The sequence below is a fragment of the Mirounga angustirostris genome, unplaced genomic scaffold (genome assembly GCF_029215605.1).
Source record: "Mirounga angustirostris isolate CCGP_5_RB_7025 unplaced genomic scaffold, mMirAng1.0.hap1 SCAF_8, whole genome shotgun sequence".
In the NCBI taxonomy this organism is placed as follows: domain Eukaryota; kingdom Metazoa; phylum Chordata; class Mammalia; order Carnivora; family Phocidae; genus Mirounga; species Mirounga angustirostris.
The window spans coordinates 64,626,985-64,651,966 of record NW_026991716.1 but is presented as its reverse complement, the minus strand read 5'-3'; the positions used below and the strand labels follow the sequence as shown (position 1 = coordinate 64,651,966).

The following is a 24,982-nucleotide window of genomic DNA, read 5'->3' as shown; positions in this document are numbered from 1 at the left end:
GAAAAAGACAGAAGGCGCGCTGCGTGCACAGACAGTTAGTTAATGGAAACCCTGTAAATCGGTTTTAAGTGCACCCAGGACGGAGGGGGAGGAGAGTGTAGGTGGTGATGATGGGGGATGGGGCGAGGGTGGAGTGGGGTCGGTCGCACATTCTTGCAGTTCTGAATATAAGGCAGTCGCTCCCCTCCCTCCCATTGTTCTTAATTTAGAAAAATAAATTCATTAAAGAAAATCGCAAGGATAGGGAAACCCGAGCTCTCCAGCCCGCCCCAAGCGGAGAGTGCGCGGCTTCCCTTGGCAGCGAACCCGACTGCGGCTGTCCCCCTCCTCGCTTCCTCCTCCTCCTCCCTGCATCCCTCCCCCTCCCCGGCGGGGCACTGCTACTACGGGGATCGCCACCTCACGCCGAAGGAATGCTGGAAGTATGCACACGTTCCCAAAAGTAGACCTCCTTCACCGCCGGAGGAGCATACATCACCCCGTGGCAGCCGTCCACCTTCTCAGGCGTTTCGTAACCGAGTAAACTGAGAGCTGGGAACAGCCCTCTATTAAGTAGCCCGCGGCGCGGAGCCTCTTCCCACTCGACGAAGGCGAGCCATCGCAGACGCGTCCGCGCGCGGGCAGCTGCGGTCCCGGGCAGTCTCCGCGGGCTCCGCCGCGTCTGCCGCCCCTCCCGGGATCCTCATCCTCTTTGCCTCCTCGGTGGCCCTGCCGCTGCCCACCTCCCGGCAGCCGCCAGGTGCTCCTCGAGCGCAGCGCCAATTGCCTGGGCGTGCGGGGGTCACACCGAGCCCCGGCTTCTACGACGCCGGGAAGCCGCTGTCGCCGCCGCTACCTCGGTCACCACCGCCTCAGGTCGGTCCGGCTTCTAACCATTTCCCCTTACCCCGTACCTCACAGAGGTAACTAGGGACACTTGCTTCTAGCCTGTTCCCTAAGCCCTTAAGGGTCGCAGGCAAGAACCGTTTGGACTCCTAAGAGTGGAGCTGTGCCCGAGATTTGCCGGGTATCCTGGGGTTCTGTGATTCATTTTATCTTTGAGGGAGAAAGAATTGTAGCTTTTCTTTTCCTTCCTTCTTTTTTTTTTTTTTAAGATTTTATTTATTTGCGCGCGAGAGAATGAGAGACAGAGAGCATGAGAGGGGAAGGGTCAGAGGGAGAAGCAGACTCCCTGCCGAGCAGGGAGCCCGATGCGGGACTCTATTCCGGGACTCCAGGATCATGACCTGAGCCGAAGGCAGTCGCTTAACGACTGAGCCACCCAGGCGCCCTCATGTATTTCTTTTCTTTTCTTTCTTTTTTTTTTTTTTTAAGATTTTATTTATTTATTTGAGACAGAGAGAATGAGAGACAGAGTGCATGAGAGGGAGGAGGGTCAGAGGGAGAAGCAGACTCCTTGCTGAGCAGGGAGCCTGACGTGGGACTCGATCCCTGGACTCCGGGATCATGACCTGAGCCGAAGGCAGTCGCTTAACCAACTGAGCCACCCCGGCGCCCCGAATTGTAGCTTTTCTTAAGAGCTGTGCAGGGCGGCGGTGTGTGCGTAATGCACCCTGTTCAATGTTTGTGTTTGTAGAGAAATTTCATCTGTAAATGCTGTCGATTTCGATGAAGGGCGCCCCAGGTTCTGTGGCCACCTCGTTATCTCTTGGCGGTAGCTTTCCCGGGGGTGCGGTGGTGCAGCCCCGGCGCTGGGAAGGTATTTTAGTGACGCACAGTGCGGAATTCTTTGGAGGGCCGGCTGAGTGCTCTGCAGCTCGTCGAAGCTGCGCGGGTGTGTGTGGCATCTCGAGACAGATTCCTAGTCGAGTGTTCTGCTCCTTTGCTTTTCAAAGCATCTGAGATGGTGGGTTAATCCAGCTCTAGGGGACTCATCCTGGGCCGACTTTCTCAACTTCTGGAGAAAGCTCCCCCTCCCGACCTCTTCCCGAGTGCATTGGTCGAGGCCCTACTCGGGGTCCGTGCAACCTTTGAAGTAGTTTCCATCCAAAATCCCACATAGTGGGAGAGAGATCAGAGAGTTTGGGGCGCCGGGTTCATTTATGGAGCGGAGACGCGAAGCCAGGGAGCAAAAGAGGTACCCCAAGTCGAGTGTCCTTAGGGAAAGGTGACCCATTCAGGGCGTTCCAGGACCCCTTCCCCCGTCCTCCTCCCGCCTCAGCCTGGACTATGTAACCTAAAGTATGCGGGAGCACTGGGGAAGGATGGAGCAAGGAAGGAAATGAGCGCTAAACTCGCCCTTGGCTAACTAATGTCAAGGTCGCAGCGGGTAAAAGAGGAGGTAGGTGACTTGCAAAGGATCTGGAGGAACCCCGCGGGGTGGCGGGGGGGAAGTGTAATTTTCTTTTTTAACTGGACGCGGGAGTTCAAGAATTGGTCTTTTCCAGCGGGGTGGGGGAGGGGGCAAGTTGGTGGAAGGAGACCAATCCCTTAAGACCTCTACCCCCACCCGCTCCTCCGCAACTGACTCATTTTCATTCATGAGGGTGAAGTGAGGGAATCCTTCCTGACACGTAGGGGCGGCCGTTTTCATACATTTATGTCTGAGAATGTTCAGTGAAGCACTGAGCTAAGTATTCACATAAATGTTTTGGCTAAAAGGAGAGAAAACTTTTTTTTTTTTTTTTTTAACATATGGACGGAATGACTGGTGGGCTGGTAGAACTGACTGTAGGTTCCGATATCCCAACGCAACATGATTCATTCTTGCCGCTGAGTCAGGCAGCCAATAGGTGGCGCTCTAGACCCAGACAAAAGAACTTCCACGATTAAGGTTTTTGTGGAGTTCAGCGTTAAAAAAAAAAGCTGCACAGAGCTTTTTGATGGGTCGATTGTCAGCCTTTAACTTTTCGCGAGCACGACTGCCAACTGAGTTGGAAATTACTGTAGCAAAGTTAAGGCCAGCTGATGGGAACAATGGGCCAGTCTCACCTCCTGCTTTTCACTGATGGTAGAAAAGGGTTAGAAATGTCAAACAGCTGTTAATTAGGAAGAAAGAAATCGCCGGAGCCCTTGAATCTTCAGAGCAGCGCCAACATTTTAATCTTGGCTTCATAAAAAGGAGCTCTGGGCAATTTGGCACGCCTGCCCATCAGACGTTTAAAATGCAATTTACACTCAGGCTGAGGAAAGATGCCCTAATACATTGTGCCAATAATTTGGAAGGGCATGGTTGGAGCTTGTTAGTTTCTTTTCTCAAGGAGGGCTGGACCTTTGGCTCATTTTTGGATTCCCAAGCAGGACTTCGTTTTTCAAGCGTCCTCGTCTGTTGCCTTACAATAATTTATGTACTTCACCGTCAAATCTCTTTTTATGTTTTGCCTCTGGCAGCTTCCCAGTTCAGTTCATTGCTAGTAGCTTTTGTGTCTGGATTAGACCTTAGAATATTTTAGAAAATTCCCTTCTGCCAACATAGATTAAGCACCTACTGTGTGCTGGGAGTCACAAAAGATGAATAAGACTCTTTGTCTTTAAGGAATTAATAACCTAGTTACAGAATCAGGAAAAATCAGAATAGAACATATTCTCCTGTGGAGTGTATATACCTGTAATCTTTTGGAATCTGTAATCTTCTGTAATAAGTGAAGTGAAAATATGTCAAATGAAAATATTATTACTGAGAATTTTTATAAAAAATATCTTGGGAAAACAGACAAGAGTGTTTTTTTGTCTCTTCTATGTCTTGTCCTTTTCTAATTATGTATCTTAGAGTTGTTTTCCCCTCATCTTGGGTAAAGGATTTATCAGTTGTGAAGACAAAGCAGCTAGCAGTAGGGTCAGGTTTCAGCTGGGCCTTACATATTTCTGTGTAATCCATTTCAGACCTTAAAGAGCTGCATATTTGTAGGCAGAACAAAATGAAGAAAAAAAGAGTAGAAGAGGTTTATTATACTTTTCCAAATTACCCTGAGATCACTAAAGTACAGTTACCTAAAGAGTTCAGCAGCTAGGAAAAAGCTGAGGGCCAAATAAAATCCCCAGCTGGAAGAGACATTTAGTTGAGTCAGGGGTAAAATGACCTCTGAATTAGCCATCACCAAGGCAGGATGAAGTCATGTGGGGCCTGGTAGGGGATGCTAAGCAGGACCAACCTCCAGGAAAACAGGACCCTCTTTAAACTAGAAATCCCTCTTAGTGCCATGATTAAACTGCAGTGGATGACCTTGACTTCCACCGCTACACAATAGGCCCATTATGTGCTGGGTTGGGCCCTGCGGTTATTAAGGCAGATCTGGTCGGGTCCTGGCCTGGTTGCAGGCTCCAGTTCTAACCTGGTTCCAGGCCTGCCCGGACCCGGTCCTGATAAAGGTCACTGCTTCCTCCCGCAGATCCCTTCATGCGGCTGTGAGCTCGGAGGACGAGCATGCGGACCCGGCTTCCCCCAGCGCTTGCCGCCCTGGGCGCGGCCCTGCTCCTGTCTTCCATTGAGGCGGAAGGTAAATTGCTCTTCCTTCCCCCTCCCTCGGTGACAATGTAGAATTCTAGAAAGGACAAAGCAAACGATCTTGCCACTATTGCTTGCTCTGTTTTCCCTGTACTGCGTGTTTTCTCGGGATGTTTCTCTCCTCTAAGAGAAACGCCCCCTTCTCCTGAGGTCTGTCCATGTTCCAGCTCTCAGGTCCAGCTCTTTCGCATTCTGCTTAATCCATTCCGTACAGTGCTGTGTGGTCTCCTTGCGCTTGTCCCTGCGGTGTGCTGTCCACACTGCCAGCTACACTGCTGCCTTCCGAGAGGACCAGCCGTCCGGGAGGGGGCGACAGCTGCACCCAGCTCTACGAACAGGACGCCTCCTGGTGCTACCCGGGAGCCCCGGAGCGCGGGCGCGCTCGCTCGCGTGGCTGTTCACCACCTGGCTCGGGGCTGCGACCTCGGGGACAGCATGAAATAAAGGACTCCAACAGTGCCGGCTCTGCGCCTCTGTGTGTTTTGTGGGGAGCTCAGTCGTTGAGGCGGGCGGTGCAGGCGAACGAGGTGGCAGCCAAACAGCCTAGAGGATGGGTGGCAAGCAGAGATCCGGACCCAGAATGTGTTCTCGTGGCCCAGGGTCACTGCTGTCCCTGTTTGGTTTGCGGGGCTCGGAGGAACGTGGCTCAGGCCCAGCCCCGCGCAGACAGCTTGGGTCTGCGTCAAGGTTTCCAACCCAGGAAGCAAGCGGGCGCCAGGCAAGCCAGGCTCTCTGTCCCTCCCTTCTTCCCTCCCGCATCAGACCTGAGTGGAGTCGGTCAGGGGCTGGGACATGGGTGTCGTGGTCCCCAGGTCTGCAAAACGGCTCCGCCCTGTAGAAAACGAAGGACCTTTGCGAGATTTTTCAACCTCACTTTATTCTTTTCATTGTGTGCCCTCGATACCCTCATTTCTCAGTATTTATTTAAAAAGTTATTTCTGTATATTAACGTAGTGAGAGCTTCTGTTCCCTCAAGTTATCATTCAAGACCTGACAAACTAGAGTTATTGTTTTGCAAGGTAAATCGGGTAATACCATAATAGACATCTTAATTTTTTTTTTTTCCCAATAAAATGCCCCTGATGGAGTTAAGGGAGGAAAGAAAAGCGTGGGGCAGCTGTGGGAATTCTAGGGTGGATGGCACTTTTTTAGAGATTATGGGAAAGGAGAGCCGGCTCATCACAACACTACGATTTTAAAAAACTTTCTATTGTTTAATTTTCCACTTCAGGAGGGCAGGTACCAAAAAAAAAAAAAAAAAAAAAAGAAGATTAGGAAAAACAGAGAGGTTCCAACATTTGTGGCCTGCTTAGAAAAGTGACAGAAACTTGGTGCTCTTCTTATCTGACCACTCTGTGAATGTAGAGGCTTTTCAGAGTGACTTCCGTGAAGTAATACTCAGATGAGGTTGCCTTTAATGTTCCTCTCTATGTCGTTGTTAGGAAGGAATTTTATTTGAGGAGCTTCTGGAAACCCTACTAAAGATATTTTTAGATAATTCACTGAAGTGACCTATTTATCGCTCATTAAGAAAATACTTATTTGAAAATCAGAAAGATTTGAGAATTCTTAGGAAAAGAATTAGGTTGGAAATGATGTAAGTGGAAAAAAATCCATTCTCAATTGGATAATGGCTGGTTAGCAAAGTGCAGTTAAAGAGAACATTTTAACATTGTGTGTCAACTATACAGCAAGAACAAAAAGAAGAGAACATTTTACTGTCTACATTACTGATTATTTCTGCATTTCTCACATTTTATCTTTTCAATCTTGCTTTCTTAAGCTGTGTCTTTCTTGTCTCCCACCTCCTTAGGGTCAGCATTTAATAATTATATTTTAATGTGATTCATTTTTTTGGCCTTATTCTCTAGTTTGCTACTGTCAAAAAGAAATATATTGTAAGCCACAGTAGCAAGCCACATGTGTAACTTAAAATTTTCTGGTTGCCACATTAAAAAAGGAAAAAGAACCAAGAGACATTACTCTTTATAGTATATTTAACTTAACCCACTATATCCACCGTGTTATCACTTCAACATGTAATATAAAAATTTTTAGTGCGATATTTTACAGTTTTGTACTAAGTCTTTGAAATTGGATATGTATTTTACACTTGCAGTGTGTTTCATTTTGAACTGGCCACCTTTCAAGTGTTTGATAGCCCCATGTGGCTGGTGGCTCCCATATTGGACAGCACAGCTTGGGTGTTCACTACCAACTAAGTGGTCTCATGAGCTTGTGAAGGGCTAACAAAATTTGTGGCGAAGGCCTTTCTGGGGACAGTGGCTGGAAAGAAAATTTCTTGGACACATTGGGGGGCATTTCAAAATTTCAGGCACCCCTGTTTCCTACTATGTCATTTTGAACTGAGTTGTAAATTGACCATAGTTACTTTTCTTTCCCTTTTACAATGTCATGCTTGAACTCTTGAATTCATACTATTTTCCAACCAATTTCTATTTACTTAACTTTTTATATGTTGAAAACAATACTTTTTTCGATATTAATTAAAAGGTTTTGGCATACACTTTTTTATCTCCTCTTTTTTATTGTGGTACCACTCTCTTCCTGCTGTTTTCCTTCTATCTGCTTATACAAGGAACTTTATTTTTCATAATATAGTATTTTGTCTTATGGAAATAAGAGTGAAATGAATTTTTTCTGGCCTTTAGTATTTGTAATTCTTAGCCATAGCATAGACTTTATTGGCCTTGTAACTTGGCCAGTGTTCTGTATGACCTAGAATGGATGAATCATTTTTGGTTCATGTATCATATAGTATGTTAATTGTCATTTAGAAAACCTAACACTTTGCATTTAAAGTTTAATGGCCAGTGTTACCTGAGAATTAGACACCTTTCTAATTAATCTAGAATTCAAGATGAACATGTCTTGTGAAAAACAGGGTTTTAATTTTAGTAAGTTTGACTTGTATTTATAATTTATGAGAAATAACTGGATATTATCAATTGACCAGTGAGTTGAGGCCATTAAAGACAAGCTTTCATTGTCTTGTGTCTAGGTTAAAAGGCTAGTTAATATATATTTCTATAGTTCTGTGTCTATGTTTATCTGATAATACTGTGTCATAACAGAAATTTTGGACTATAGGGCAACTTACAGATCATCTATTCTAATTTTCTCATTTGCAAATGGGAAATGAGGACGAGAGGCTAAATAACTAATGTAGTTACTTCAGGACAAGGTACAGATGAGACCTAGGTTTTCTTGTCTTACTTTAGTGCTAGTTTGCCTACACTGTGCTTCTTGCTGGAAAACTGGTCAACCACGAAAGAACACATTTTGTAATGTGTACAGAATGATCCATCACTTGCTAGGTCTTGCCAGTCCATCAAGATAATATTTTGGTATTATGTTTTGCTTTATCTTTAACATATTTTGTATGTTACCAAAACTTATTAGACAATTCTCCTATCTGTCCATCTTTCCATCCATCCATTCATCTCTGCACGGTTGGTAAATTTCCTTTTGGTTGACATAATGAAAAAAACTGTTTTGTAAAATATATATCAAGATAGATACTTTAGATTTAAACAAAGTGTGTAAAGTTAATTTGTCAAATTCTATCTATATCTGAACTGGAAATATCTGAATACTACATATTTATTATTGAACAGGCATCAACTAATTTTTTTATAGAATAGAAAATATATAGGTATATATTAATAGGCACCTATATACAAATATTGCTTTCTAAAGTTAGTCATTCATTCAAATATTTCTTCTTCTTTACATTGTATGCTTTGGAGTCTGACTATGGGATCAAAGTTTTGCTGCTTATTAGCTGTGTTAATCTCTCTGAATTTCACTGACTCATCTGTGAAACAGGGAAAACAGGGCACATTATGAGGGATTGTTATGAGAAGAAAAAGAGACAATATATAAAGTGACTTGTACTCTGCCTATTGTATAGTAGACACTCAGAAAATGCTAACTATAATTATCATTCCTAAAAAGCCCCACATCCTGCCAATGTAGGTAACAAAAATAATACCAGAATGCAGTTTTTATAGCATAACTTATTGATAAGGAAAAGCATTGTTCCTAAATGGGAGATTAAAACTACTGGAGTTATGAGTACTTAAAATTTTAGTCTTTTCATTATTGGTATTCAGGTTTTTGAATATATGTCTGATTGCAATATTATTTATTTATAATTTGAGTTCTATTTCTCTTGGTTTGGATTCTCATTCTATGCAACTATGGCTCTCTGCAATCATAATCCATTGTAGATAGCTCATATTGGAAATATTCTGGCATCTGCATTGTCTTGGGGAACATAGACACAGCTTGTGACAATGCAATGGCAGGTGTGAATTATTTTTATGCAAAAGAAAAGATTTTCAAAATTAACGAAAATACGTTTTGCATTGATTCAAGTTGACATGGGTCCATACTCACACCTGCCTTGTTATCTTTTTTCATGAAATGAACAAGCAAAAACGTATAAATGGAGTGGCAAGCCTGGAGGGTTTTACACGTGATACAAGTGGCAGGAAGGAAAGTGGAGTGGGCTCTCTGGTGCACACATGCTAGTTGGCCATTCTTTCCTGCTTCTGATTCCCAAGTACCACATCTGAGTTTCTATGAACACCTTAAAATCCTCTGAAATGTTAAAGACTTTTCCCAACAGTCAATTTTTCAGTTTTTCTGGAATCCTGGTCATTTGGAAACCAACAAGGTGGGCCGCTGCTGCCCTTCAGCAGTTTTAACCTAATGTCTGCTGCTTCAGGTCAATTTCCCTGCAAGGTTGGTGGTACTGTTTTTCCATGTACTGATTTTTTTAAAAAAGCATGCTCAGGCCAGTTGTGTCTGCCTTTGCATTAAATTTGTCCTGAGCCATTGCTACTGGAACAATATTTTATAATGATATTCTTAATACCTCTTGTTCTATTAACATTTGTTGCATGCTTGTTATACTAAGAGATGACTCCAGCTAAACCTTGCAATATGACTACAGACAGCAGAATTAAACTATGCATGTAGATTAATAGTCTAATCTCACTGCCTGTGTATGGATAGTAAGAAAATAACATTCATTCCATTGCTAGTATATCCAATGAAAATAAAAAGCCATCTCCTACAGTTGGAAGCCGCAGTTCATCAAAGCAAATGTTTGCTTAATTCGTTTTATTTCCATTAAAACATGCTATTAATATTACATAAATCCCTAACCCCAGTTAAATTCTGTGACTCATGTCTCAAAGCTACTACTGTATTTCAATTGACCTCTATGAAAACCTAAAAAGGGATTGTAATCCCTCAAAAGAGATGCAAAGAATCTGACTCACAAGGAATACTTTCAGACTTAAATACCTTAAGAAAAGGATGGCTGAAAGTCATCTTACTTTGTTGACCTACTTCAAGAGTAGTAATTTATAATGCATTGACCATGCACTGACAGTGAGTCAGTACAATGCTGCATGATGAGGCATGAACATTGCAGAGAGAATATCATTATAAAATATTTCTGAAACGTCTTTGTGTAATGACTATTGTACATGGAGGCTTTCGTTCATTGTGGGAAACTAAAAACAAGTCAACATTTCATTGACACATGCATGAAGCTGTATAGTTTTGTATGTAAACTATTTCTTTCTGTACTTTTCAATTATTCCTGTCATTGACTTCTCCAAGTTTTTATGCACAGTCATGTCTTCAGATCGCTGATCCTTCTTCACTGTTTCCTTTAAGTTCTGTAAATAAATGTCCATAAATATATGGTTTGATGTTGTCTTTTCATAATTAACCATCATTTTGTAAAGGACCATACTGGCATTTTAATCTAAAATGCCACTTCTAGTATGGAGTATACCTGCTGCAAAGGAAAATAACAGTGTTGGTTTACACCTTGCAAACATACAGCGTATTGGTGTAAACAGGCAGAATATTAGTTTTATAAACATCTGTATATATACTTTTTATATATTTATAAATTATTGACATCTTTTATTACTATTTTTGAATATTTGTCCATGTGAATGTGAATATACATTTAAATGTATATTTCCTTGTGCAACTGTTATGTTGCACAAGGAACAGCAGAATGTTGTTTAGCAGAATGCTAAATTTCCCATGACTTCTCCCTTTCATTAAATTTCATCTCTGCACAGACTGAGATTTATCAAACAAAAATTATAACAAGACAATGATGCAGAGAATCAAAAACATCAGTGATTCTTTTCCACATTATGGGAAAAAAGTACTATGTCAATGTTCTAAATTAACTTCTATGGTTATAAGCAGGTTGTGATTTGGCATGCTTATTCAAAATGCTCTCCGCATGTATTGAGATCCCTTTAATTGTTATGTGAATTGTTTGCATATGTGGTTATTATCTGTGATTTCATTGTATTTGTATGTACTTGTATCCAAATATGTTTCTATTATGCTTGATTTTGCTGGCCATTCTTGGATGACCTAGCAACTCAAGAATCAAGAGTGTTTTGTGCTGTCTTCTGTAATATGTATACTCTCTGATGTTTTGTCATATCTTGTCAGCTTTTAATTTTATTCTTATCCAACAAGATATCTTCTATATTTGTTGGAAACAAATTTATGCAAAGACAATTTTAGTAAGCTTTGCTCGACACAATTCTTTATTGATTAATTTAACCACTTTGTGACATTGGAAAATGTAATTGATATCAACTCTCTCTTTTGCAGTTGACCCACCTTCAGACTTGAATTTTAAAATAATAGATGAAAATACCGTTCATATGTCATGGGCAAGACCAGCTGATCCAATTGTGGGTTACAGAATAACAGTGGACCCTACAACAGGTAAGTTTTGAGATATTGGGGTTTTAAAACAGAGACATCAAAGATGATATAATTCAGTCATCTCTCCTCCTTCCATTTCATTATGAGAAAGCTGAAGTTTAGAAAACTTTAGGAATTTAGCCAATGTCACCAGATATTTGGTGAACTCAGGTCTCCAGATTTCCAGCCTAGTACTCACTATTATATTTTTGTAGTGTTGAGCTTTATTAAAATGGTTCACTGTGCTAAGCTGCTGTTATTAAAAGTGGAGTTTTTTTTTTTTTTGCTTGATCAGAATATTGCTGGTAATATTTGATTTTATAAAATAGAGTTCTCACTTCTTGATATTCTTCTTGAATTAATCTTTTCAATATTTAAAGTGTCAGGTGTTGAAGTGAGTTGTTATGCCTTACCCAGTGTCCTACACATTTCAGTACTCAGGAAACATTATTCTGGAATAATGGTGAGCTGCCATGATGGAAGAGAAGAATTTACTTTGGCTAGGTGGATTCCACAGATCCTAGGCTAAGAGTCTTTGAAAAACAAAACAAAACAAAATAAAAAAGCACCTTGTTTTGGTTGTTCTCAGGAGTTATCTTTAGTGTTTATGATGTTGCCCAAGGGTGGAGAACTAATCTCTGTTGATTAACTTTCAGTTTTAACTTGGAATGGAAAAACAACCATTTCTACTAGCACTGGCCAGGTGGTAGGAAGAAGTCTTATCTGGCCGATGGTAGAGAGGGATGGTATTAATATAATTTATCACTACAGCTGTGTTTAAATATTAATGCCCTTTAAAAATACTAATGATTTAAAATGCTAATTTCTCAAGGAATTGGGAAAAAATTTTTTTGATAGGATCTGGGAACTTAAGGGGTCAAGAATTTACTTTTTCTTCTTTGAATCTTTTCTCCCCAAATGTACTGGCAGTTAACACATTCATTCATTCCAAAGCAAAAAAGCTGTTGAAAAACAATTCTATCCAGTTTCCATGTGTTGGAAATTACTGACTCCTATACTCCCCAAACTGGCACTGACACCCCCCAACCCGGCAGAGACCTGGTGTCTTGTCCTGCGGGGGCCCGGGTTGGTTCTGCATGCTCCACACTTAAACCAGGAATGTTTCTCAGGGTTCTATTATACTACCTGTTACTTTTCTTGATTATTTCTGTTTTTTTTTTTTTTTTAAGATTATTTATTTATTTATTTAATTGACAGAGAGAGAGAGAGATCGCAAGAACAGGAACACAAGCAGGGGGAGTGGGAGAGGGAGTAGCAGGCTTCCTGCTGAGGAGGAGCCCGATGTGGGGCTCGATCCCAGAACCCTGGGATCATGACCTGAGCTGAAGGCAGATGAGTAACGACTGAGCCACCTGGGCGCCCCTTGATTATTTCTGTTTTGATGAAAATTTAATATAATTAAAAATCCTAGCAGGCACTAAGTCCCTAGGAACTACTGTTTCCTGATTGAATTAAGAATGAACATAATCTAGAAGGGAGTACATATCTGTCAGTATATAAGTATATACCTAATATACTGTATTTTGAAATGTTTGATATGTAGTTAAGTCAATTCAGAGGACTGTGGCTACCCATTAATGTATGCAACCATTTGAGGATGGAGAATGCATTGCTTCCACACAGACTGCTTCCCACCAAAGCTTAATTTTAACCTATGTGTTTGTTGTTCTTGAGTTGATTTTCATCCCCTATTTGCCTTCCTTCACTCTCCTCCAGCACATAATTTAAAATTAAATTATTTTTTGTTTTATGTCTCATTTATGAAATAATTTTGTTACTACCATTCACCTTCAGAAAAATGGGAGATTTTGGTTTGATATTCTGGTATATCTTTATTCCAGAGGAATCCTTGAGTCCTCAAACAAATATTGAATATGATTATCATAAGTAAATGCTATGCCAGTCCATTTGTAGAATTTCAAAGTTTTGGTTTCAGAAGATAGAAGAAGATAATGTTTGGATGTTCTGAAAAAATGTATATATATTTAATTTTTTAAATTTTGAGTATATCTGGGAATTACATTATATTGTGTCATGTTATATGTGAAAGATATTTTATTGCATTCATATTTTCCTTCCTGTATTTCCAGATGGGCCCACTAAAGAATTTACCCTTGCAGCTAGTACCACTGAAACTTTATTATCAGACCTTATACCTGAAATAGAGTATGTGGTGACAATCACTTCATATGATGAAGTAGAAGAAAGTGTACCCGTTATAGGACAATTAACAAGTAAGCACACATATAAAGTACCCTTGTGCCTTTTGTTTTGCAGAAGATTTCTCCAACTTTCAGGTTTAATCTGTTATGCAGAGTTACTTTGTATCAGTATTAACTATTCTTTCTATGATCCTACTCATTTATGGATGTTAATAATTCATTCTTGATTTATAACCCTGGTCTTTGGAAGCAGCAGGAATGTTATGAGTGAAAACTATTAAAAACAGCAAACTTTGCCAGGCAACAATGTCAATGTCTTTTTGAAATATATCTAAAATCTCACTAAAGATAATTTATTTGCAAGGCATTGCTTATTTGGCAGTATTTTCTGAGCAGCTGGGCACGGATCATGTATTTGAAAGACAGTGGTGGAAAACAATATGTATTTTTTTAGGAAGTATTTGTACGGGTTCATTTCTTTTTGTAATAATCAAGTTTTGACTCAGTTCAAACAGGTGGTCCGGCAAAGCCAGGAGAGAAGAAACCTGGAAAACCAGTGATACAAAGTAAGTATTTCCCTTAATATTTTTGCTCAGATTTATAGAAGTTACAAATGTAATATAAAGGAGATGTTCCAACTATATCCATACTTTGAATTTATTCACTTAATTTCTATAGGTGTTATCTAGGAGAAATATGGACAATATAATAGTAATATATGACTAAACAATTATACTACTTACACTCTGAGTTTCTAGTCAATATTTCATTCTACTTACTAAATATTCATTTTACTGAGAGTAAACTGAATTGGTGTGTAGCTACATTTTTTTTTTTTTTTTTGCAGGACTTTGGCAGTAGGTGAAAAACAAAGCTCACCACTAGACTTAACTCATTTCTCAAAGACAAATCAATAGAAATAGGGATATATGAGGAATATAAAGCCAGAACACCAGAGAGATGCCCTCCTTGTGTTTGAAGAGTTTCTTGCCATGAAAATATATTTCTAAATCTCTGGATGTGTTATGCTCACCTCTATGGTATTACATGCCTTTCATTGATGGCAGTGTCACCATTTCCAGTGTCTGTAAGACATCTCTGGTAACACGTGGGTCTTAACATATCTAAAGAATAGTACACATTTTCCAGAGATGATGTTGGGGTGAGAGATGGAAGTGGAGTCTTATGCAGTTTGAAACAACTTTCCTGGTCATTCTGATACATTCTGGCCCCACCTCTATTATTATTTCACCTCCACAAAGAATCATGGAGGCAAATTAGAAAAGAAAAAGGCACGAGAAACGCTGTTTACAGTGTTATTTATTTATTTATTTATATTATGTTCTTTATAATATACAAATGGGAGCCCAACCCCAAACAAAACAAGATACACAATGTGCACTTGTAACCAAATAAAAGGGATTTTATTCAATCTAGGTTTGGCAATTTGTAGCCTCCTGCCTCCTTTGTCTTCTATTGCTTCGTCTGACTTACCAGGATGGACCCTTAAGGGGTTTCTTGGACTTCTAATTTGCCACCTTATAAAGGTTGGATTTATAACCCAGGAGGACAATAAAAGGATTTGAATACAAAGTCCCCTTTATCTGAAATTTTTCCCTACAAATGCCTGTTTATCATTCTTTCTGATGTCTAATAATCTGAAATGAACTTTGTAGTATGCAGTTATAATGCTAATATTTTCCCTGAACCATTGATATTTATTCTAAATCAAAGCATTATACCAAATATTGACTATTTAATAGACTTAAATGGGCCCATTAAATGGTATGCAAAAATTATTTAGGCATGCAACTTGTGATTTAGCTTGCAAAATTTTCCAAGACCATTTCCTTCTCTTCGTAGCCAAGTATTTCCTTTATTATCTACCAACTGATTACAAAGATGAAAACATCTTGGGCGCCTGGGTGGCTCAGTTGGTTAAGCGACTGCCTTCAGCTCAGGTCATGATCCCAGGGTCCTGGGATCGAGTCCCGCATCGGGATCCCTGCTCTGCAGGGAGCCTGCTTCTCCCTCTCCCACTCCCCCGCTTGTGTTCCCTCTCTCGCTGTGTCTCTCTCTGTCAAATAAATAAATAAAATCTTTAAAAAAAAAAAAAAAAAAAAAAAAAGATGAAAACATCTTCAGAAAATTCACTTAGTGTTGCCTTTCAATACACATTTTCATGAAAATCAGCTTGTTTTCCTTCTGACTGCGGAGAAAAAGAAAGATATGGTGTTCATTTATAAAAGCCAATCATTGCATTTAAAGATATAATATGCCTTTTTTACTTTTGAATGGAAATATTTTTCTACTCTTTGTTTTGTAAAAGTAGGTTTTAGATGTCAAATTTAAATACACCGATAATTAGGACAGTAAGATATTTTTGACTATCTTGCATCATATTTATACTTCTTTTTACATCTTTTTTTTTAAAGATTTTATTTATTTATTTGAGAGAGAGAGTGAGAGAGCATGAGCTGGGGGGGTTGGGGAGGGGCAGAAAGAGAGAGAGGGAGAAGCAGACTCCCTGCTGAGCAGGGAGCCCCAATGCAGAGCTCGATGCAGAGCTCGATCCTATGACGCTGGGATCATGACCTGAGCCGAAGGCAGACACTTAACTGACTGAGCAACCCAGGCCCCCTTATGCTTTTTTTTTTACTTCTGTTAGACTCTATTAACCCTCTAGACTAACCCACTGCAAACTTTAGACAATTATATTCTAAAATGCAGGAGAATTTTAAAAGATTTTCTCTTTTCTTCCACTTAAATACATCTCCTTGAATAGGCCAGCAATTGTTTTGTATTTATTGCTAAATACCAAGGATTGAAGACACTGCTCATTTTATGTATCTCCCAGATGTTTTGTGTAATTTGTACTCGGAGAGAAGAGGAAAAGGATGTTGTTTATAAAAATAGGTTGACAGCATGAATACTTTGGTCACATGCTCTTGGAGAGTAGGTCATGTATCTATTTCTCTCTTCTTGCACAATGTCTTATATAGTAATTTAGAGCCATGTAGTTCCATAAATGCATCTCAATGAAGGCACTGAAAATGCTTCTGTGTTTGTTAATAAAATATTATATTCTTTTGTGCATGTCAGTTGTGGGTGAAGAACAATGTGAATATGTTCTAATGAACAAAATGACTTAAGGATACAACAGTTTTTCAACGTTAGTTTGTATTCATTAAAGGTGGATAAAATTAAGAATACATCAATTAAAAATATATCAAATGTATTTCAGAATGCTCTGTCAGTGCCTGGACTGATCTAGTGTTCCTCGTGGATGGCTCATGGAGTGTGGGAAGAAATAATTTTAAGTACATTTTAGATTTTATTGGTGCTCTTGTGTCTGCTTTTGACATCGGAGAAGAGAAGACAAGGGTTGGTGTTGTTCAGTACAGCTCTGATACCAGGACTGAATTCAACTTAAATCAGTACTACCAAAGGGATGACCTTCTTGCTGCAATTAAAACAATTCCATACAAAGGTGGCAACACAATGACAGGTATGTTTTACAAATTTTATTATTGTTGAAAATAAATGAAATACCTGTTTGGGGAAGAAATCAAACATTGCACAATTTTCATATCTTAAATAATCTTGAAATTAATCACATGGTTTTTTACTTTGGCAAAACTGTGTGGTAAGGAGTGAATGAATATGTTTCTTTTTCACTTCAGGGGATGCCATTGATTACTTAATTAAAAATACTTTCACGGAATCTGCTGGAGCAAGAGTTGGCTTTCCTAAAGTGGCAATTATTATTACGGATGGCAAATCGCAAGATGAAGTGGAAATTCCAGCAAGAGAGCTTCGAAATATAGGGGTTGAAGTTTTCTCTTTGGGTAGGCCACATTTGGTTAAGTATTTTCTCTTTAGACCTCCCTCAATACCTAATGCTTATGAAGAGGAAAGGTGGATTCCTTAAGGAAGGATGCTATTAGAAGTATTTAGTGCATTTTACAGTGTAGTGTTAAACCATGTCATCTTTGAGTAAAAATTCTGCTTATGTATTTCTCTCCTATAACTCCCTTAGCCTATGCATTGTGAGGTGGTATTCATATTTTTGCCAGCCCTCTCTACTTTTCAAAGAATGCTGGGCCAGTGATTCTAAGAAAGATCCTCCTTGTATTATCATTAAGTGCTTTTTAAAATGTGTTTCCTATATTATGTAATACTTGAAGAATTTGGAGGGTTCCAGCTCATTCAGGACTCTGGAAGAAAAAAGTATTATCTTTACAGATGGCAGGGACAAATGATGGCATGCTTAGGATGAGAGCCTGCTCTGTTTTATTAACCATTCATTTTCCTTTTTGGCTGGCCACTTTCTGTGAAATTATAAAATGCCTTTGTCATTTGAACAGTCGCATATTCGTTATGAAGCAAAGCAATTCTGGTTTATGACTAAATAAGGACTTACAAATGTCTTTACTTTTGAAGGACTGAGAAAGCAAAGAACTTCCCTAATTCAGCACATTTTTCTTTTCAATATATCCTTGTCCTTTTGTTTTTGAAGGCATTAAAGCTGCAGATGCAAAAGAACTCAAACAAATCGCCTCCACACCTTCATTAAACCATGTTTTCAACGTGGCCAACTTTGATGCAATTGTGGATATTCAGAATGAGATCATCTCCCAGGTGTGCTCTGGTGTTGATGAACAACTTGGTGAATTGGTTAGTGGAGAAGAAGGTGAGTGAATTGTTCAGTGTTCCCCTGTGTTAACCTTTTCCATTATTGGATAGCTTTTATAGATTTACAGGTAGTCTAAAAGTAGACACATTTACTCAAATACATCTTCGGTGATTCTCCAATTGTATACTCGATTATATGGTTTTTCAGTAACTCAACTTGTTGATATCATTTCCATTGTTCCCCCTCCCCCAGTAGAGCATGAAGTAAAATCCTTAAAAATCTTTTTTGGAGAAGTTTGACTTGCTCTTTTTCTCTGAGACCATTTTGTGCATATTGAGTGTCCATAATTACGCTATCCAGGTACTTGCTTTAATGATCTTACACTCCGATGTAAACACTGACAGGCTGGGAAGACATGTATTTTAGCATACAGCAACATCAACTAATGAGAACACTGTTTCTATTAAATGGTGAAACAAAAAGATTTTCTATCATCATTCTCTCCATGTTTTCAAAACTTTTAAGAATATTTCAAAGATCAGTTTGATCCTTCCACATCTGGAAAATCTTCCCATTTCTATCAGTTATTGCTTCTAAATACATGGGAGAAAGAAAAGACATTTCAGAAGACATTTCATCAACATCCTTTTGGGCATTAAAAAGTCACAGTTTCCATGATTGTTCTCCTCTTAGCCTGAGAATTGACAAGTGATTAAAGATAAGTTCTAAATAGCTACATCTTCAGTCATATAAACTCTTTAATCTCCAAACCCCAAGTATTTTGGCAATGTTCGCTGGCTCTGATTCTAGTTCAGAACCCCTTCTCATTACTTCATGGGCTCCAAGCCTTTTTCTTTGTTTTACTGCCTAATGTCTGATTTTTTTGCTCTGTGTGATTACAAAATTGACCCCTTCATCCCACTTTCCCCTGATTAACCTCTCTTTACTTAGTCTTTTAAACATTCTAATGCTGACCTATTTTCCCTGGGGTGCATGTGTGAGGGTAGACCAAACGTCCGTCCTGCCACTGTTTGAAATCTGCTTGTATGAGGTGCGTGGCTGCATTGCAGGTGTTCATGCTGTTCCTCGGGGCCTCTCTTTCTTCCTGGCTTAGCCTGTGACTTGTTTTCCCTGTACTGTCTCTGCATCCCACAAAAGTTTTGGCCAAACATCCAGTTGGCACATCTGTTTCTCCCCCTTGCCCCACTACTTGTCATGTTTTAGGCATCGTTTTTAGGCACTCCGTATGAATGCCTTTTCGAGGAGGCTGTGAGGAGACTTGTGCCTGTTTGATCATCCACTTCTTGCAGGATGAGATAAAAAAAAATTGAAGTATAAATTCTGGGAAGTTGGTTCCACTGATAAATGTAAAAGTGTGAAAATTTGATCTGAAATATCTTAAAATATTTTATGTTATCTGTTAAGTACATGATTATGTTTCTATGTTGTGTAAGGATAGAAATGTTTTAGGGAATCAATATTTCCTTGTTAGTATATGTGTTATAAAACATTGAGTCCCTCTTGGTGGCATTATGAACATAGTTGAACATTTTTTCTTGGCTTAAAATAAGTGAGAATAAAATTGTCTAACATTATAAGAACTGTTATTTAAGAGCTGCTGAACCCTTCATCTTTATGTATTATAAAGTGTCTTTTAAAGATTATATTTTAGTCTTTATAATATCATTAAAAGAGAAGAAGAATTGAGTAAGTCATTGATTTAACAAACATTTATCAAGTGCCTACTTTGGTACCTAAGAATAAAGACAATGAGTAAAATATCAAAACCAGAGTGGAAATCTTGGTCCCAGAGAATTAGGCTTCAGACATCTTATCATTAATTTCTCCCAATGACTTCCTTTTCCCCTAATTTTCTCAGCTCCCTGACTAAAAATCAGGCACTGAGTCTCTTTTGGTTTTGGATAGGTATAGGTGGAAGTGGAGAGTTGGGATTAGGCAACTCTTCTTGACTAATTCATGATTAATTTGGATAAGGAGAATTGAATGTCCAAACCTAAGGGTTGTATCTCACTGTTGTTTTTTTTTTAATAGTTTATTTATTTATTTAAGTGATCTAAACACCCAACGTGGGGCTTGAACTCATGACCCCGAGATCAAGAGTCATAGGCTCCTCCAATTGAGCCAGCCAGGCACCCCTACATTTCACTGTTTTTAATCACTGTTCTGCTTGTTACTTTGTAGTTATTGAACCTCCTTCAAATTTGGTTGCCATGGAAGTCTCATCAAAATACATTAAGCTAAGTTGGAGTCCATCTCCTAGCCCAGTGACTGGCTATAAAGTCCTTCTTACACCAATGACCGCTGGAAGCCGACAGCATGCTCTCAGTGTGGGGCCTCAGACCACCACGCTCAGTGTTCGTGACCTTTCAGCAGACACAGAATACCAGATCAGTGTTTCGGCCCTGAAGGGACTGACATCCAGCGAACCCATTTCAATAATGGAGAAGACTCAGCCAATGAAAGTTCAAGTGGGTAAGTGAATAGGTCTATCATTGGGTTTGGTATATGTGATGGTCTGTTTGACAGTATGTCTTACTGGTTCAGGTTTAGTTTCAAAATATTTGCAATGGTTTTCTTTTAAATAAGTGTGCTTACTAAGAAAACCAGATATCTATATTTCATGATTAATTTATATTTGTTGAACTGTAATGGGCTTTTTTTTCCTTTTTACAGAATGCTCACGTGGTGTGGATATAAAAGCCGATATCGTGTTTTTGGTTGATGGTTCCTATAGCATCGGGATTGCAAACTTTGTTAAAGTAAGAGCTTTTCTGGAAGTTCTTGTAAAAAGTTTTGAGATTTCACCAAACAGGGTACAGATAAGTCTTGTCCAGTACAGCCGGGATCCTCATACTGAGTTCACTTTGAAAAAATTCACCAAAGTTGAAGATATAATTGAAGCAATAAACACCTTCCCCTACAGAGGAGGATCTACAAACACTGGGAAAGCAATGACTTACGTCAGAGAGAAAATATTTGTTCCTAGCAAGGGTTCAAGAGGCAACGTACCAAAGGTCATGATTCTTATCACTGATGGGAAATCTTCAGATGCTTTCAGAGATCCTGCTATAAAACTAAGGAATTCGGACGTGGAAATCTTTGCAGTTGGTGTGAAGGATGCTGTTCGCTCAGAATTAGAAGCTATTGCCTCTCCTCCTGCTGACACCCATGTGTTCACAGTGGAAGATTTTGATGCTTTTCAGAGAATATCTTTTGAACTCACACAGTCTATCTGCCTTAGAATTGAGCAAGAATTGGCAGCTATAAAGAAAAAAGGTTAGTAGGCTTTGTAGAGCCAAAATTATCCCTTCATGAACAAAGCATTTTTTGGTTCTAAAATTGTGGATAATACGCTTCTCCGATTCTTTCTACATACAGGAAAAAGCAACTTCCCTGTCTTATAGAAACCTATTGAGCTTAGTTTATTTAGCTGAGATATGACTTTCTCCTGGGTATGGATCATGTATTTATTGGTGAAAAAGCTATTTACCATGAGCCATGAGATGTTTTTGATCCTAGATCCTTAAGCTGAGCTGGGCACCAGCTTTATCACACCTATTTGTCATATTCAATTCAACAACCTGTAGTTGAGTGTCTACTATGTGCTAGATGGTGAGCCAAGTCCTTTGAATTAAAGGTGACGAGAACATAGTCCTAGAACTTTGAATTCTTCTTATGCATTCCCTTCCCTGGACCAATTTTGGGCACCGTTCCTCACAGCTGGAATTCCTTATCCTCTTTTCTTCATTTGTTCAAATTCTATTTGTCAGCATTCAGTAAAAAGTCCCAACTCTTTCATTAAGTCTTTCTTAGCTGTTCTAGTGCTGTAACACTTACTACCACTTCCAGTCATCCGGGTTCATAGGTACTGCTCTGTTTTGTTAATAATGTGACACTCTCCTGTCTTTTCAATTTGATTGTACATTCCTTGAGACCAGCAGTGAGCCTTAAACATTGGCTCTTCCTATTATTTAGCTTAATGAATATTCTTTGGTTAGGAAGAATTCCTTAATCATTACTTTGAAATGTCTGTCTACCACCAAAAGTTAATATCTGATTGCCGAGGATTAATGGGAAAATATTGCTGGGTTCATTTTAGGTCTGTTACTGTTTGAATATTCCAGTTGTGGGCAGGACCATTCCATTACTGCTTTGTGTTTAGAAACCCCATTCAGTTAAATTTTAATTAAGCATTTAAACAGTGTAACTTAGTATTGTGAATGGTCAAGACAAATGATCAAGACCGCCTGGTAGGGCTGTAAATGAGAGGCCTTCTCTCAGAGGTCAGGTGTGGAATATTTACTCAGTACGTTTGTCTCAATGACTGTTCCCCCAATGAACATAAGCCATTTCAGAAACAGTCATCAGGTCCATTTTTGCTTTATAGATTTAAACATTTTAACTGTGTCCTTTTTTTTTTTTTTTTAAATAGCTTATGTGCCTCCAAAGGATCTTAGTTTTTCTGAGACGACTTCTTACAGTTTCAAAACTAACTGGTCTCCTGCTGGAGGAAATGTTTTTTCATACCACATCACCTACAAGGAAGCTACTGGGGATGCTGAGGTCACAGTGGTGGAGCCAGCGTCAAGCACCAGCGTCATTCTCAACAACCTGAAGCCAGAGACGCTGTACTTAGTCAACGTGACTGCAGAGTATGAGGATGGCTTCAGTGTTCCCTTAACTGGAGAGGAGACCACTGTGGAAGGTGAGATGAGGTTTCTGACCCTATTTTCCAAAAACTAGCAATTTATTGTGGAACCAAGTTACAGTTTGAAATAACCGTCTCCCCTATAGAGATGGTGAATGCCTCTGTAAGATTCAGCATCTATAAAGTACAGCTCTTCATACATCTGTTTAAAAAGCGAAAAACTTTTATATAAAAAAACCCCTAGATTTATTTTGATGAATTAGAAGTTAAGAGGTATAGAGAACTGTTAATAACTATGGAATTGACTCTTGAAATACTGCTTAAGGCCAGATTTTTCTGTCCCGTATTTCAGCATGTTACGTGCAAATACTTCTGAATTTTGTTTACTTTATCTATGGATGTGATGGCAAATATATTACCAAATGTTTTTTCTTTTTAAAAATTGTGGTAAAATACATATAACATAAAATTACCATTTTAACCATTTTAAGTATACATTTCAGTGGTATTTAGTTCATTCATATTATTATGCTACCATTACCACCATCCGTCTCCAGAACTTTTTTCATCTTGCAAAACTGAATCTCTGTACTAATTAAAAAATAACTCTTCATTTCCAACCCCCCCCGCCCCACTGACCCTGGCAATCACTATTCTATTTTCTGTTTCTATGAATTTGACTACTCTAGGTACTTCATAGGAGTGGAATTATACAGTATTCAACCTTTTTTTCTGACTTATTTCACTTAGCATAAGGTCCTCAAGGTTCATCCATGTTATAGCATGCGTCAGAATTTCCTTTCTTCTTATGGCTGAAAGATATTCCATTATATGTTTATATCACATTTTGATTATCCACTCACCCACAGACAGATACTTAGGTTGCTGCCACTTTTCAGCTATTGTAAATAATGCAGCTGAGAACATGAGTGTACAAATTTTACCAAATGTTTTAAGGATTATTTGTTTAGATATATCCTCTTTACTGGATAGAATTGAGTACTTTCTGATACATTTCACTACATTGGACATTTAAAGGATACCAAGGAACCTGGTTACGAGAAGGCTAAGACTAGGCAATTACTCTTTAAGATAAATATCGCAAATAGTAAAAGACATGTCAATTGTTCTCTATTTTTACTGGGGATAGGTGAAGAAGCTGAAACAGATGCATGAGGAAATTAAGATAGTTACAAAGAAGTATTTGCTAACAGGGAAAACATATATTGGCATATCTTGCTGATAAAAGCTAGAGAATCTTTTTTCTCTGAAAGATTTTTAAAATAAGATTCATCTTTCCTTTTTATGCATAGTTTAGGTATATTTCTACCTGAAGGCCAGCAAATAAAATAATGGCCTAAGTTGACTACTTTTCTTATGATTTTTGTATTGAATAACCTAGAAGTCCATACTTAGATATTTCTGATTTCCTTTTTTTTTTTTTTTTTTTTAAGATTTATTTATTTGAGAGAGAGAGAATGCGCACATGAGTGGAGGGTGGGGCAGAGGTAGAGAATCTTCAAGCAGACTCCCCGCTGAGCGCAGAGCCCAATGTGCAACTTGATCTCAAGACCCATGAGATCATGACCTGAGCTGAAATCAAGAGTTGGACCCTTAACTGACTGAGCCATCCAGGCACCCCAATATTTCTGATTTTCTGATGATTTCTCTGTAATGCCCATATTGTTGCTTGAAGAGCCTGGCCCTTTTCCTTCAGCACTTTAGGATGGGGATGGAAATATGTCTCAAGAAGAAATTTAAGTCTAGAGGGTCTTTGAGTAGAGCCAACTGCATTCATATATGCTCTAGTTTTCCCTCATTGGGCTCCAACAAAAGCATTTGGTAATACATTTCCAATTCCATTGTCTGAGTGAAATCTGGAATTTAAACTTTCTTTAGTCAATAAGGAAGTTTCTGATTTCAGTACCTTTGTTAGGCCAATTATTGAGCTCCAGCTTATGTGTCAGGTACTATGATAATTGCTTTCCATGGATTATCTCATTTAACCACATCAATAATCCTATAAACAGTCATTTTTTTTTTTTTTTTTTACTATTGGGTAATCTAAGGCTCAAAATTACACATTCAGCTTCAAAACTAGTAAAGTAGTTCCTCTTGATCCTCAGCTTCACTTTCTGTGGTTTCAGTTGCCCATGGTCAACCACAGTCCAGAAGCAGATGATTTTCCTTCTGACTATTGTTAGAAGGTCAATAGTCGCCTCATGCTGTGTCATGATGCCTGTGTCATTCACCTCACTTTATCCCAT

The 24,982-nt window shown here is 39.1% G+C and overlaps 1 protein-coding gene across 3 annotated transcripts in view; it reads left to right on the top strand.

The window, feature by feature from the left end:
• Window positions 1-409: 409 nt before the first annotated feature.
• Window positions 410-24,982, top strand: part of COL12A1 (collagen type XII alpha 1 chain) — a 119,036-nt gene continuing 94,463 nt past the window's right edge. For all 3 annotated transcript variants that reach the window (XM_064597777.1, XM_064597776.1, XM_064597779.1), the window contains exons 1-11: window positions 410-855; window positions 4,329-4,436; window positions 11,132-11,248; window positions 13,339-13,482; window positions 13,917-13,976; window positions 16,655-16,918; window positions 17,094-17,258; window positions 17,930-18,103; window positions 20,249-20,539; window positions 20,741-21,343; window positions 22,500-22,772. In XM_064597777.1, the coding sequence (XP_064453847.1) occupies window positions 4,364-4,436; window positions 11,132-11,248; window positions 13,339-13,482; window positions 13,917-13,976; window positions 16,655-16,918; window positions 17,094-17,258; window positions 17,930-18,103; window positions 20,249-20,539; window positions 20,741-21,343; window positions 22,500-22,772 (2,164 nt within the window). In that variant the 5' untranslated portion in view covers window positions 410-855; window positions 4,329-4,363. The remainder of the gene's footprint in view (window positions 856-4,328; window positions 4,437-11,131; window positions 11,249-13,338; window positions 13,483-13,916; window positions 13,977-16,654; window positions 16,919-17,093; window positions 17,259-17,929; window positions 18,104-20,248; window positions 20,540-20,740; window positions 21,344-22,499; window positions 22,773-24,982) is intronic.